Below are 13,464 nucleotides of genomic sequence, written 5' to 3'. Positions count from 1 at the left end.
CCAGAAACAGACATATGAATGGCTGCCAGAGGTATTGGGGGTGGGGGGTTAAGGTTGAAGGAGGAGGAGCAGGTAATCAAAAGTAAAAATGACCTATTTTAAAATAACTAAGTTTGGGGGATATAATGAATAGTAAAGTGAACAATACATATGTATATTTGACAGTCACACTGATATTTAATTTTAAAAGTGCTCATCAGGAAGAAGAAAAGCACCTGCCATAGAGGCAGGCAGGAAAGAAAGGGGACATGGGAGGGAACGTGGGGACACTGGTACAGGGTAATGAACACTGGTGAAGGATGGGTAGTGGAACACTGTATGACTGAAATTCAATCATGAACAGCTTGTTAGGGTCTATCTCACAGTGATTCAATAAAAAAGTTCAAAAAAAAAGTGCTCATCAGGTCTAAGGAGACAGCATAACAGACACATACTTGGGTTCAATTCCCAGCACTGAATGATCTCCTGGGCACCGTCAGTTTATTTAAGTGCTTGGTGGCACCCAGTACTGGTAGGTCCTAGTAGCACTACACCAAGTATCAACAGAGTAGCCATGGAGCCCCTGGACATTGCATGGGATACACATTCTCCCACCACACTCCTGAAAACGAAGTCCTTATGATACACAAAAATAGCAACGATGAGTGTTATTTGAACATGAACCAAATTTACTATGGTGATCACTTTGCAATGTACAGAAATGTCCAATATTTTACAATTGAAAATATTACAATGTTACAAGGAAAAAAAAATCTGGGAAAATGATCACTTCAGCATCTTTGAATATGCTCTGAGTATAAACTATATGTACATTAAAAAAACATTTTTATCTTTTTGTTTTGGGAGCCAATCCTGGCAGTGTTCAGGGGTTATCCTGGCTCTGTAGTCAGGAGTGACCCTCAGCAGTGCTTTGGGAATCATATGATGTGCCAGGATTTGAACACAGGTTGGTTGTGGACAGGGCAAACACTTCAAGACCTGTCCTAACTCCAGCTCTCAAAGACACAGCTTTTTAAAATATTTATTCTTTGGCCAAAGATATGGCTCAGAGCAAGAGAACACATGTGGCTCTGATGGTCTTCAAACACCACTTGGAGTGTGCCCCTCAACAACCACAAAATATTCCTAGACAAATTCAGTTTAAAATGAAATGGGAACATATTATTATACTAAGAACTTGGAAAATGTTTAGCTCTTTAAGATTCATTTTTCTTCTCGTAACTATGTAAGATAGGAAGGAAACTGATTACTTTAAAAGAGAATGAACTGAGGTGGGAGAGAAAATACAGCAGGTGGGGAATTTGCCTTGTATGCAGCCAACACAGGTTTGATTCTGGGCATCCCTTATGGTCTGCTGAGCACCCCAGGAGTAATTCCTGAATGCAGAGCCCGGATTAATCACTGAGCATCTCTGGGTGTGGCCCCAATACAAAAACAAACATAAAAAAAAGTGAATGAACCTAGTCCATTGATGATGAATGATCATCAAAAACCTAATGACCAAAAGGCTAAGATCTGCTCAAGGTTCTAATACCAGAGTACTTAGTATTGTGATTGATATGTATACTTTGATTTTATACTCTGAATGTGTTAAGAACACATGCTTTGCATGTCTGAGGCCCTGAATTTAATCCTAGCACCACAGGGGTGGGAGGGAGAAAATGAATACATTTGACATTATACTATGTATATTATACATACTATACATTATAATACTATTACTATGATAACAATCTATTAATTATTTAAATATTACATATACCATGCTATGGTACCAAGTATGTATGTACAAAGCCCTTATGAGATGTCAATAACATACTACAATTTAGGAAATGCAGTATGTTAAAGTAGTAACTTCATATATAGGAGTATTTTTCAAGGGTTTTTCTCCCACATCTGAAAGTGCTCAAGGCTTACTCCTCGCTCTGCACTTAGGGATCACTCCTGGCATGGCTTGGGAGACCATATACATTACTGGGATCAAGCCTAGGTCTGCTGCATGCAAGGGCGAGAACCTACCTGCTTATTATCTCCCCAGCTATATACATGAGTAGGTGATACTAGAATTAATCAACTCCATCTTTTCATGTCTTTTTTTTTTTTTTTTTTTTTTGCTTTTTGGGTCACACCCGGCAAAGCACAGGGCTTACTCCTGGCTCTGCACTCAGGAATTACTCCTGGTGGTGCTCAGGGGACCATATGGGATGCTGGGAATCAAACCCGGGTCAGCCACGTGCAAGGCAAACACCCTACCCGCTGTGCTATCAGTCCATCTTTTCTTTTTCTTTTTTTTTTTTTTGCTTTTTGGGTCACACCTGACGATGCACAGGGGTTACTTCTGGTTTTGTACTCAGGAATTACTCCTGGCGGTGCTCAGGGGACCATATGGGATGCTGGGAATCGAACTTCGGTCGGCCGCATGCAAGGCAAACGCCTTACCCGCTGTGCTATCACTCCAGCCCCCTCACTCCATCTTTTCATGTCTTAATCATGTACTTATTTCTACAACTAGCAGAACAGTATGTAAGTCATATCCCTGGGCTGGTCTGATATATGAAACAGACAGGAAAGAAAATCACTAATAAATCTGATTTTAATGAAAAATTCTAATTTTGTGGGAGGGGTACACCTGGTGATGCTCAAGTTCTCAGGGATCATTCTTGTTGAGGCCTGGGGAACTATATGTGGGAGCCAGGGATTGAACACAAGTCAGCTACATACAAGATGCGTGCCTAACCTGCTGTACTATCGCTCTGGCCCTGAAAAATTATTAATGCACATCTTTAATATCAGAAAAATACTAATAATCTATAAATCAAACGTGGACCCATACATTCTATGAATGCAAAACAAAAATCTGTAAATAGAAATAATAAAAAATTTCAAAAAACTGTACTTTATTTTGCTGCCATTGTTTTTTTTGGATCACACCTGGTGATGTTCAGGGCTTTCTACTGGCTCTGAGCTCAGGGAACATTCCTGTCATGACTCAAGAGGACCCTATGGGGTGTGAGGGGTCAAACTCAGGTTCAAGTGAAAGGCACACTCCTATTTTCTGTTCTATCTCCCTAACCCCTCAAATTATTGTTCTAAAACACCAGTCAGCAACTAGGAATACTCCACATTAACCTCTGTAATAAGTGTTGTTTAAATTTCTAAAGATATTACTGAAAACATAAGTATTTCCGGAAACTAAAAATTGGAGTTTTGGAGAAAATATTTACTAAAACTGCTCAAATGAATAAAAATAAATGCAGAGTTTTTTGTTTTGTTTTGGAGCCACAGCCAGCAGTGGTCAGGGCTCTGAGCTCAGGGATCACTCCTAGAGGTGTATGGGGCATCTTGTATGGTGCCTGGGATTGACCTACGGTCAGTCACATGCAATGCAAGCATCTTAACCTCTTTACTATCTCTCCAACACCCCAAAACAGAATCTTACTACAAACTTTAAAGAAAACAGTCAACCCAGGAATAAACTATGTCTAAGATTCACTCCCAGAAATAGCATTTCTCTCAAAGTAATAGAAACCTAGAGTCTTAACAACAATCCAACTAGGATGTTCAGTTCTAGAAAAATAGAAAACTAGCTCATCCATGTTAGTGATCAACTTTAGTAATGGCATCTACTGAGGGGAAATAATAATGATTGCAATAATAATGTCCCTAATAATGGCAGCAATCACTAGTTAAGAAATGAGCACCATCTAATTTAAACATTGTTGACACTAAGAGCTGCTAGTTAAGTACACATTCCCAGTAATGATCACTCTCAATAATTGTTTAAAGGCCATGATCTCAACAAATGGTACAGGCTATTTCTTAAGACCAGCAAGAGCAGTGATGTAAACAGATACCAGTTGGAAGGAAAAAGGAAAAAACAATTCGTTGGATAGAAAGCAAAGATATTTTGGGACACCACAGAGTTGTGAAAAACTAAATTTCAATTGTTAAAGTTTGCAATTACGGACATGAAGCTTTAATAGCATAAATTATGTTAACTGATATCCAGGTCAGTCTTTAAGATCTTGTAATTTTAATTTAGAGACATGTACAATAAGGAAAATTAGGATAATATTGTAAGTAAGAATATATTCACAAAAAGATTACTTTTGGCACTTAATATACTAACATTTTATTTTACTTGATCATTTACTCTAGTTTTTTTTTTTTAAATGCCAAATCCTGTGGTACTCAAGAAACTGGAGATCGAACTGAGGGCTCCTACATGAAAAGCATGTGTTTCAGACTACTGAGTTATCTGCATATTCCTAAAGATTATTTTAATAGGGCCCAGAAAGAGAATACTACAGGTAAGGTACATGTGGCTGACGAGGGTTCAATCTCTAACACCATATATGACCTGTTCAGTACTACCCCAAGAGTGATCCCTGATCACAGAGCCAGGAATAAGCTCTGGGCATAGCTTGGTACGGCCCAGAAGCACCCCATCCACCAGAATATTTTAATAATAAACTTTGAGGATAAAGAGGTCACTGAAAAAACAATGCATGTTCAAGGATCTGAGTTTGATTCGCCTCCATATCGACCAGTTTACAAAGCCCTGCTAAGCATTACCACCAAATCACCAAGTACTGCTAACAAATCTCCAAGAAAATAAAAAGATAATTGAAAAAAGAAAATTAAAGTTCTTAAGGTTTGGAAAGGAAGACATAATGCTGAAAGACCAGAAAGCTGACAGAGACAGGCAGTTACACACTTGATATTGGATCAAACTTGTATAGTTACAGAGCAAAAAAAAAAAAAAAAGGTAGAATACATGAAACACATGAATGAGATTTCCTTTGGGGTCTTAACAAAAACTAGAAGGTGGTTAGACAAGAAAAGTTATTACAAAGTTTAAGGAATAGTGAGTTTAATATTATGTAACTCTTGAGTGAGAACTGGCTGATGGGAACATAAAGGATGAGTAAGAATACACAATTTTAATGTGCACAAGAAAGCTTTTTCTTAACATGATGGCAACTTAGTCTTTATTTCATCAACAGAAATTTACTATGCTCTTTTTATGTACCTGGCACTATACTAGGTATTAAGGGTATAGGTATAGCTCCACAAAAATAAAATCCAATATAACAGTGTCACTATTTAATATGCTCACAGACAGGACAAAAATAAGCAATCTATGCTATTCAAAACCTATCCATTTATTTACAGTTTTTGTTTTGTTTGTTTTTAGGTCACACCCGGAAGTGTATAGGGGTTATTCCTGGCACTGCATTAAGAAATTATTCCTGGTGTGCTTAGGGTGCAAGGCAAGTGTCCACCAGCTGTACTGTAGCCTTTCCAGCCCCTAAAGTCTATCAATTTTAAAGCATACTCAAAGAATTACAATTATCCAAAAGAATGAATATTTTAAATATGATTAGCAGGAAAAATATTTAAAGAACATAAGTACATAGTTTTTCTGAGAGGGTGCGAAAGGATAGATACCAAGAATTTTGGCCATAGGAATCAATCACAAAAGTACCCCAGACATATTCAGCCCAAATCCTTTACTTAGAAAAATAGCAATATGTCAGAAAAATATGAACTTATGTGAATTTACAAACATAATTCCAAGTAAGGGGTGAGAGAGATAATATACGGGTTAAGGCACAGGCCGTACATGAGCCTGAACATGCCCAATCCCCAGCACCACCTGAGCACTGCCAGGTGCAGTGCCAGAAGTCTCTGAGCACCACTGCAGGTAGCCAGGTAATGTCCCACATTGCACGGCCCCAGCAGGGCTGCACTCTCGGGCTCTTGCATTCAAGTGCAGGCCAGAATGAGACTTGCTGGAGAGGTCCCAGATCTCCTGAGCACCACTTGGAGAGAAGAAAATGTTTTTCTAAGTAATGTCCCCTACAAAGGGCGATTATGTAATCTATAGCTTTGTTTCCTATATAATTACTTTAATCCACAACTATGCAATTCTTGCTATTGCTTATTACAGACTTAAACCAAAATTAGCACACTAATAAAAAATTTAGGTATGAACCCCAAATATAAACCGAAGTCATCTACATGAGGCCTCAAAATGAATCTAAACAAGTAATTTTTTGATAAACAGGACCACTAATATGTATGTGTGTATAGACACACATATGCATGCACAAGCACACACACAAACACCTACTCTGAACAGGCAGATACCCAGAGAGCCAATGTATCAGCTACCATGAACATATCAAACACACATCTGTGTTAAAAGTACACTTAGGACAAATAGAAACTAAGTATTCACAGGCAGTAAGATTATATGTTAAAGAGGGAGAAATAATTGCTAATTAAAAGCCATATACATTTTTTTGATGTTCAATAGTAAAAGATTCTTCATTAGAACAGAGATTAGAAAGCAAGGCTGACAGAGGGCAGAGGGCAGAGGAGAAGAAAGTCCAGGGACCAGAAAAAAAGGATCAAAAGGGTACCACTTTCCATCATTTTAAACTGACTCCTCTAAAATTATAAAACTATCATGTAATTGATATGAGTAAGCCATTTCCAAACAATGAACAATTTTAAAGAAAATCATTATCAAAAGGGAGTGAATTCTAGTTCTAGTTACCTGACTCTAACAATCTTTTACATAAATATGCAATTCTGAAAAAATTCATTAAATTAGTTATAAGAGATTAATAATAAAGAATGTCATAACTTAGAATCTGAAAGCTTCACCAATAATAGCAAATTTTATTTTGAAAAACCAAAACTGACCTTCTATTGCATGAACTAAACAGATATTACCAAAGAGTATAAGCAAAATATATACCTTGAAATTTGTATACAAATGAGCGCAAAAATTGTTTTCTTAATTGCCATTGAATTTTCAGCACTTAAAGCCCTCGCCCCTGAAAATATCACTACTCAGGAAACCAGAAAACTGAACTCAGCAACTGTGCAAAATAAACCAAAACATTACAAAACCAATGAAAACACAAAAAAACTTACAAACTAATTCACCATCTTATGGGGTAAATAAGCATTCCCATTCCATAGGAAAGAGCAAATTTATTACTTAAAACAAAAACATTTGAAAGCTGGAAAGAGTTCACAAATGGGTACACAAGTGCTCTGCATGCAGGAGGTTCAGGTTTGATTCCCAGCAATATCCAGACTTCTCTAGAACCCCTGAGCACTACTGCATGTGGCGTCAAACAAAACAAACACAATAGAATGATAAAACACGTATCATTAAACATTTCTTCCCTCCAAAAGACAGAATGAAGTTTTACATAACTTTCTAAAGTACATAAATTCAAATTTAGTGAGACATGTCTGTAAGAAAGAGCCTAGAAAACACTATTTGGATATTTTTAGAATTTATAACTTGAATTTTCACATAGCATATAGAAGAGTATCTTTGTAGAAAAGTGCATCCACTCTGTCATAATTCTAATCATTTACGTAAGCAACTTTCAGACACACAAGATAAATAATAAAAGTACATATCCATCTATACACCAAATTATAGTTAAAAAAAAATAAAACAACAACTTCACTACAGTAACTTAAATGGGGTGGAAAAAAAGATCTTTGAGAATTCCATCTACATTACTAAAACTGACTCATTTTACCTAAGTATCTTCAGAGTAGCGCAATTTTGCAAATTTCCATTTTTTCATTCCTTAGGGGTCCCAAAGCTTAAAAGAAAACCAATTAGATTACAAATGATGTTAGTATAGCATTCTTACCTTTATTAGACTTTGATGGTTTGTTCTTGATGGACTTAAGGGAACTTCTTGACTTATCCTCTCTATCTTTAATAAGTTTCTGAACATCATCCAAAGATAGTTTCTGCAGGACAACTACAGGCTTAGCCCCTTTATTCAGATCTTCAACTAATCCCATTTTTTCTACTTTATCTTTATGCTCTCCTTTCATTTCCATTTTCTTTGTCTCCTGAGTAATATTGCCATCTTTATCCCTCTTTATTTTTGGAATGACAAAATTTTTCAATGCACCAGATCTGCCCCCTAGTAAGTAACTTGGAAATTCTGCCTTATTGTCAGGGTGTGCTTTATTACTATCCACTTTGCTCTTGTTACTCTCTGTCCTTTTGTCATCTTTACTATTTGGTGATTTAAAACCAGATTTGTCAAGTCTTGATTTATTAGAATCTCCTTGTTTAACACGAGGACTGTCAGGTCTTGATTTTTGCTCCCCAGAAGACGGTCTTTCCCGTGAGTCCCCTGATTCATGCCTGTGTTTTCTTTCTAGTTTCTCAGATTTTGAACCATCAGATTTCATGCCATGATCATTTCTACTAGAGGATCTTAATGTTTCTGGTCTTCGAACCCTAGATTGATCCCCTCGATGTCGCTCTGACTCATTCTTGTCATCTGATTTTTGTTTATTATCATGGTCACGTCTTAATGACTCAGAAATAGATCGCCCATCAGGTCTCTGCTTTAAGGCTTCAGCACGTTCTGATTTTAACCGAGGTGGATCAGATTTAATATCCTGTTTATGTTTAGACACTTCAGGTTTCTTCTCTGTTGATGGCTTTACAGAATCCCTCCTATTTTCATGCCTATGTTTTGGTGTTTCAGGCCTACCATCATTTTTTTGCTTTGGAGTTTCAGGTCGACTCTCACCTTTTTGCTTTGGAGTTTCAGGCCGTCCATCACCCTTTTGTTTTGGGGTTTCAGGACGTCCATCACTCTTTTGTTTTGGAGTTTCAGGTCGGCTTTCACCCTTTTGCTTTGGGGTTTCAGGTCTTGACTTTACTGTTTCTGATTTGCCATTATTTTGTTTGTCATTTAGTTTTGCATCAGAGAGTCTATTTTCATTTTGTTTAGGCTCAGCAGTAGTGGTCTCATTCTGTTTGGACTCAGTTGTTTTGCTCTCATTCTGTTTAGGTTCTTCTGTCTGTGCCTCAGTTTTAGTTTCTAGTGTATTTTCACTTGATTTTGTCTCCAACCTATTTTCGTTTGGTTTAGAGTCTGCCAATCTACTTTCATTTTGCTTCATTTCATTCTTTGAAAGCTCAGAATCAGACTTTTTTTTAGGAGTCTCAGGATGGTTTTCTGGTGTGGATTTAAGATTTCCAATAATATCTTCCTGAAGAACAGATATAGGTGCATCATTACACTGTTTGGTTTCTTCAGGCTTTTTTATGGAGTCTGAATCCTGAGTTACAGAAGCCTGAGAGTCCACTCTTCCTGCCTGATGAAGATCAATACTAACCATTAATGCTGGCCTTGACCCATTTCCCGTTGAACCCGTCTCCTGAGAAGCTGGTCTATTACCTCCTGTAGCACCCCCAGCCTCCTGTGGGTAAGAATCTTGTTTTCTTTTTTTCAAAGGCTTATCTGAAATTTAAAGATAAATATTCAGTATCAGTAATAGACATATATTCTTATCTTATTAAATACCAAATGGACTTTCACTAGTTCTAAAAATCATGTTTTAAAAATATGGTGAATGCAAATGTTAATGTGCATATATAATATAATAGGCATGAATGACATAATAGTTTTAAACCAAATTTTGAGAAAATAGTCGTGCTTGGTGCACCTCAATAAATTTTATAAAAAGAATAAAAATACTTTAATAGCATAGTTGTTAGGTATATGAGCCCAAGAATGTGAAATAAATAGAACTCAGAGGACATTAAAATAGAAACATATTCTTGTATGTCAAAAATAAAACCAATTTTTTATAAAAACAGGGCAACCAATTATAAATCCTTATTCTCATTTAAAATAATCTTAATTGATAATCAAAAACCATAGTCTTGAATCTGCTAACAAAATAATGAAAATGTAGCTTTTATTACATGTAAGAAAAGAATGAGAAAGAATATAATCTAAAAGAACAGAAATCATGACCCTAAAAAAGAGATGACAATGTAAAGAATACTTAAAAAAATAATTATCCATTAATTTTTCATCCAGAATTCAAACTACTGTTCAAAGTGCCAACAGCACAAATGGAATTTAAACAAGTAGTTACAAGTAAAATTATAACAAGAAAACACACAGGTTATAAAAATATTATCTGAGAAGCATAGGTAAATCCTGTCTGAAAATTCATGGAAGAAAAGTGTTTAGCTTTCTACAGCAAGATCTAGGCCCATATCTAGGACCTTAACAAGACATACATTTACAATATTCTAAAATATAAAATCACACACAAACACAAATCTACAATAAAAGTGTCAAAGTTGGTAACTGTTATGTATTTCTTTGTATGATTCCATTTAGCTCTAGTAGCAGCTAAGTCATATTCTACACATTTAGTCGTCAGTTAGTCTTGGAAATAGTTTTAGTACCTTTACATTTTTCCCAGCTTGATTCATATCTACTTGCTGAACTATGGTAGATATGGTTAAACTGGCTAGTTTCAAAGGTGCTTTTTTGTTGTTGTTGTTGTTTTAATGCTTTTTTTGGAGACACCTGGCGATGCTCAGGGGATACTCCTGTCTCTGAAATTCCTTAAAAGGAGGATGTCACAGAAAGAACCCAGGTTGGCAGCATGCAAGAAATTCAAGAAAAGCACCCTACCCCCCGTACTATTTCTCTTGCCCCTCAAAGGCTACTTAAAATCATTTTTACAGAAGAGTATCTTACATTCTCCTCTAGAACTCAATACTATTCATGAAAAAATACTCTTTACAATATTCACATAACACTACTCATGGAAAGAAGCATCATAATTGAAAAATTGCTTCTTAGTATTATGGAACATTTTTTTTCTGAAAAAATAATGCCTCCCTTATCTGTAAAAATTCCATTTTTTATTTTTCAAAAATTTAAGTTCATTTCAACTTCAAATTTATTGAATAATGTCTGCTTTTTGAAGAAGTCAAATCAATCATAAATGTTTCATTTGTGAAACAATCTATAGCACTGTCGCCCCATTGTTCATTGATTTGCTCGAGCGGGCACCAGTAACGTCTCCATTGTGAGACTTGTTACTGTGTTTGGCATATTGAATACGCCACGGGTAGCTTGCCAGGCTCTGCCGTGTGGGTGGGATACTCTTGGTAGCTTGCCGGGCTGTCTGAAAGGGATGGAGGAATTGAACCTGGGTCGGCCACGTTCAAGGCAAATGTCCTACCTGCTGTGCTATGGCTCCAGCCCAATAAAAAATTAAAATTGAGACTTTTCCTCTAGTTGAAACTAATCTTGTAGAAAAAAAAAAATTTTTTTTCCTTTTCAGGTCACACCTGACGATGCAGAGGGATGGCCACTCCTGGCTCTGCACTCAGGAACTACCCCTGGCAGTGTTCAGGGGACCATAAGGGATGCTGGAAATCGAACCTGGGTCGGCTGCGTGCAAGGCAAACTCCCTACCCGCTGTACTATATAGGTTCAGCCCTAATCTTGTAGAAATTTTACCAAGGTTTCTGCGCTAATATCTAAGGAAAAAAAGCACTCATAGTACTAAATTTGTTTACAGAGTTTTAGTCTTAAATATTCTGCCATACAAAAAATTACTTTTATATCTTGTCACAGAGCACACCTAAAATTATTAAAAGTACAACTTAAATGATAATAGACTTTACTGGTGCCCGCTCGAACAAATCGATGAGCAACGGGATGACAGTGACTTTATAAGTAACTGATTCTTAATCAACATATACCTATCAAGCTTTTATGAAAAAATCTAAACTTAAACAATATAATGCAACAGAAAATTAATTTTTTAAAGAAATGCTTTATAAAAGGTATATAAGAGTCATCTAGGAATATTTAGGAACTATAATGACATATCTATCAGGCACGTGAAATTTTCTCTGGAAACCCGTGGGTCATTTCTTACTAACATGAACATCTCTCTTTCATAAAAACACTGACATTATTGAATGCTAAATTTATTTATTTTGGTTTTGGACCACACCCAGCTGTTCTCAGAGCTTACTCCTGGTCCTGTGTTTAGGGTCACTCCTACTGGAGCTCTGAGGACCATAATGGGATGCTGGGGATAGAACCTGGGTCAGCCATATGCAAGGCAAGCAACCTACCTGCTGTACTATCACTCCAGCCCTTTAATGTTACATTTTAAAGGATTACAAAATACTTAAGAGGTTATGGAACATTAACCTCATTTTAATCTGTCTTTCATTATTAAAATACAAATCAGCAAATAAGTTCACAGAAACTCCTCTAGTTATCTTAAACTATGTTATCTTAAACTATAGGATTATAATAAGAGAGTATGAAAACAAAGCTGCTGTAACTTTTCTAAATGCACATAAAGGCTAAATTCAAAGTTTTAATTTTTCAACTATTGAAAGTACTTCACCTCTTCTGTAAAACCCAGAAAAATTCCATTACAGTCGTAAGGATTCGAGGATAGTTAAGAGCATGTAGATTGCCATTCACTTGATCTGATTCAGTTCCACCATGAATTTAATCCTGTAACAAGTGGATCTGAATCTGCACAGGTCACTTTTGTTTATCCAATTTTGTGAGCAGTCTTCATTACATCAATAAACTTCACTTAATGATGGAAAGCCATCTCTATGAAGAGTATTTTCAATATTTGGGACACTGATTATCTTTAAGCCCTCTTCAGCAATAGGAACCATAAAATTAGCTATCAGAACGTACACATTCCTGAGGAAAATGCACACAAAAAGAGATCACAATTTCAAAACCAACAACACTTATCATACAGATGCTGAGTATTTTGAAAGTAATTGTCAGCCCTTTGAGAAATTCTGAACTAAATAAATTCATGCTTAGAAGCAACACACTATAAAACTTCCTTATTATTCAGAACAAGTGAAAACTGAAAACAGTAAAAGTAGAAAGCACAGCAATTGCATACATTGTAGCTAATTATAAAAATAAAAATAACTCACTGTTAACCATAATATAGGTTAAGCAATTTACTTTTATAAGGGTAACAGAGTACTACAAGAGTAAGAATAAATTATAAATACATTAGTGAAGCTAGGACATTTCTTATACTTTCTAACATGGAAAGTGGACCTTGGGAAAAGATGAAACAGGAAAAGATGAACAAAGAAAATCCCTCTTTGACAAAAGAAAGCAGAAAAGAAAGGGAATATTAATATGAAAGGGATATTAATGTGTATGATAGGTCATCCCAGAAGCAAAGATATATAGCATTATAAAACTAATTTCTGTGATTACAGATGTTAAAAGTATAAGCAAAAGATTAAAAGGTGCTTTAGAAGTAATTACTATGAAAAATTAGGTTACAGAAAGTTATCCAATCAGTGCATATAAAACTATTCAAATAAGGAGAACTGGCCAAAGGGTTTATATACATATTGCAGTCAGAAAAGTCTCTTTTATGTATAGAACATAGGTACATTAGGTCCTACAACAGCCTCAGTGAAATGTTTTATAACTGTACTTCTTTTCTCAAATTCCTCAATCATCAGACAACCATAATTGTTGAGCTTTCAGTTATCTTATCTACAATAAATAGTCATTCAAATGTCTGCTCAACTGAAGGTAATGTTTTTCTTACAACAACTGAATATAA

The 13,464-nt window shown here is 35.9% G+C and overlaps 1 protein-coding gene across 2 annotated transcripts in view; it reads right to left on the bottom strand.

Annotated features, from left to right (window-relative positions):
- The window catches only part of NIPBL (NIPBL cohesin loading factor), a 212,128-nt gene that overhangs the window by 94,326 nt on the left and 104,338 nt on the right, over nucleotides 1–13,464 (bottom strand). For both annotated transcript variants that reach the window (XM_055123811.1, XM_055123812.1), the window contains exon 10: nucleotides 7,692–9,311. In XM_055123811.1, coding sequence (XP_054979786.1) covers nucleotides 7,692–9,311 — 1,620 coding nt within the window. The remainder of the gene's footprint in view (nucleotides 1–7,691; nucleotides 9,312–13,464) is intronic.

This window comes from Sorex araneus, chromosome 1 (genome assembly GCF_027595985.1).
Source record: "Sorex araneus isolate mSorAra2 chromosome 1, mSorAra2.pri, whole genome shotgun sequence".
NCBI classification, from domain to species: Eukaryota; Metazoa; Chordata; class Mammalia; order Eulipotyphla; family Soricidae; genus Sorex; species Sorex araneus.
Note: the sequence above shows the minus strand (reverse complement) of the source record. Positions and strands in the feature narration are given on the sequence as shown.